The sequence below is a fragment of the Penaeus monodon genome, chromosome 3 (genome assembly GCF_015228065.2).
Source record: "Penaeus monodon isolate SGIC_2016 chromosome 3, NSTDA_Pmon_1, whole genome shotgun sequence".
Taxonomy (NCBI): Eukaryota; Metazoa; Arthropoda; class Malacostraca; order Decapoda; family Penaeidae; genus Penaeus; species Penaeus monodon.
In genome coordinates this window covers 54,537,968-54,540,467 of record NC_051388.1, presented here as the reverse complement: position 1 = coordinate 54,540,467, position 2,500 = coordinate 54,537,968, and the positions used below count along the sequence as shown (strand labels likewise).

General features: G+C 30.6%; 1 protein-coding gene across 2 annotated transcripts in view; it reads left to right on the top strand.

Annotated features, from left to right (window-relative positions):
* Window positions 1-2,500, top strand: part of LOC119597264 (beta-1,4-galactosyltransferase 2-like) — a 19,118-nt gene that overhangs the window by 12,265 nt on the left and 4,353 nt on the right. For both annotated transcript variants that reach the window (XM_037946800.1, XM_037946807.1), the window contains exons 2-3: window positions 998-1,273; window positions 2,402-2,500. The exon at window positions 2,402-2,500 is cut by the window's right edge and continues 56 nt beyond it. In XM_037946800.1, coding sequence (XP_037802728.1) covers window positions 1,033-1,273; window positions 2,402-2,500 — 340 coding nt within the window. In that variant the 5' untranslated portion in view covers window positions 998-1,032. The remainder of the gene's footprint in view (window positions 1-997; window positions 1,274-2,401) is intronic.

The window sequence follows — 2,500 nt, the reverse complement described above, 5'->3', positions numbered from 1 at the left end:
GTGATTATCGCTATAATTGTTATTACTATTATCATCTTTATTATTATCATCTTTATTATTTTACTACTACTACCATTATTATCATTATCATTATTGTTATTATTATTATTATTATCATCATCATCATCATCATCGTCATTATCATCACCATCATCATCATTGTCATCATCATTATCATCATTATCATTATTATTGCCATTATCATTATGATTATTACCATTCTCATTATTATTAATCATCATATAATATCATTATCACTATCATTACTATTATTGCAATTTCCATTACCATTATCATTGTTTTTGTCTTTCTAAGTACTGTTATCATTATAATAATAACCATTATTATTAATATAAATACTTTTTTTATCATCTTTATTATTATGATTATCGATATTACCATTACCTTAAGTAGTAGCAGTAGTAATATTAGAAAAATATCATTATCATTATTACCATTATTACTAATGTTATCATTATCATTATTATCTTTGTTGTTGTTATTGCTTTTATTATCGTTACTGTTATTATTATTATCATCATTATTAGCAGCAGCAGTAACATTAGTGATAGGAGCAATAACAGTATCATTATATTTATTAATAATTTTAGTATTATTATCATTATTATTATTATTATTAGTAGTAGTAGTATTGTTATTATTATCATTGATCTATTACTATAAGTATTATTATCATTCTCATTCTCATTATCACTAATACTGTTACCATCATTATAACTATGATAATGATACAAATGATCATCATCATTATTATTATCATTACTACTATTTTATTATCATCATTATTATTACTATTACTATCTTATTATTATTATCATTATTATTATCACTATTACCATTTTATTATTATCGCTATTTTATTATTATCGTTATTATTTTCTTATCATAATAATTATTATAATCGTTGCTGTTGTTGTTGCTCCTGTTGTTATTATCATTATTATCATTACCGTTATCATTCTTTATCTCTCCCCAGACCCATCGACCTCCACGCCGCCTCCACCTATCGCAATGGCCAAAGACAGAACCATCCACGTCCGCCCCTTTTTGGCCTGGACCGCAAGAATGTGGTCGGCGGTTGCATTAACTATGCTCGTGGGCGGCTGCCTGGTACTTCAGAGGAGATCCGGTTCTCTGCAGTCCGCCCGCACGCCCATAGATGCCGTGGTTCGTCAGGAGAGGGCGGAGTGTGGGCGTGCAGAAGGGAACAAGAAATATTTGCCTCCTTGTCCGGCTACTCCGCCTGGCTTGCGTGGGTAACAGCCTCGTTGTGTTGTTTTTGTTATTGAGTGAAAGATTGATGGGAATTTACTCGATGGGGATACGAGGTAAAAGGTATTTATGGTGATAATGGTAAGATAATGGTAATGGAAATAATTACATTGGGGTAAGATTTGATGATTAAGGGCAATTTATTTGATGGTGATACAAAGTAAAATTATTTGTGATCATAATGGTAAGGTAAGGATAATGGAAATTATACGAATTTTATATAATTAGAGTAAAATATGGTGGTGATATTTAAAATAATGATAATTTATTTGATAGTGATACAAGGTCAAGGTATTTATAGTGACAATGGTAAGATAATGGAATATTTTATATAAGTATGGTTAGAAATGGTGATAAAATTGCAATGGTGATCTGTATGATTGTGATACAATTTAAATGTAATTATTATGATAAACCAATGGTAAAGAAAATTATAATTTCAGTGCGGTTAATGATTTTGATAATTAATATAATCACCGTCGATACTGTTGACCAGATGGGATATAATGACAATATTGATAATGATTCAGTGACAACAATGATGATAACGTAGAGAATTATGATCTATAATAAAATTACTTTAACGGCACTAATAGTAGTGAAAGTGACGATAATGATAACGAGGAAGAAAATATCAATGATAATAATGATCAACATGAAGATGAGGATGCAAAACATAAAACATAAAACGACATAAAACGTTCATTATATTACCATCTCTCTCTCTCTCTCTCTCTCTCTCTCTCTCTCTCTCTCTCTCTCTCTCTCTCTCTCTCTCTCTCTCTCTCCTCTCTCTCTCACACACACACACACACATACACACACACACACACACACACACACACGCACACGAACAAGATAAACAAACCAGCATACATGGGAACGTACCAACATACAAAAAGAGGTAAATATATAAATAAAAAAATAATAATGATAATAAGAAATAGTAATAATGATAATAATAATAACAATAACAAAAAAAAAAAAAAAAAAAAAAAAAAAACATACGAATAAGCAATTAAATGTAATCAAAATTAGCCTAAGATTAGAAACTCGAGATTAGCACAAGAATAAGCAAATGATTCACTAACTTAGACTCAACTTACAGAGGGGAAACTTGAAGTCAGAGAAGACGTTTCCTTAAAAGAGGCTGAACACGACCTGGCAGAGGGAGTAGGGGTGGGGGGGTCCTGGTCTCCCCCCCACT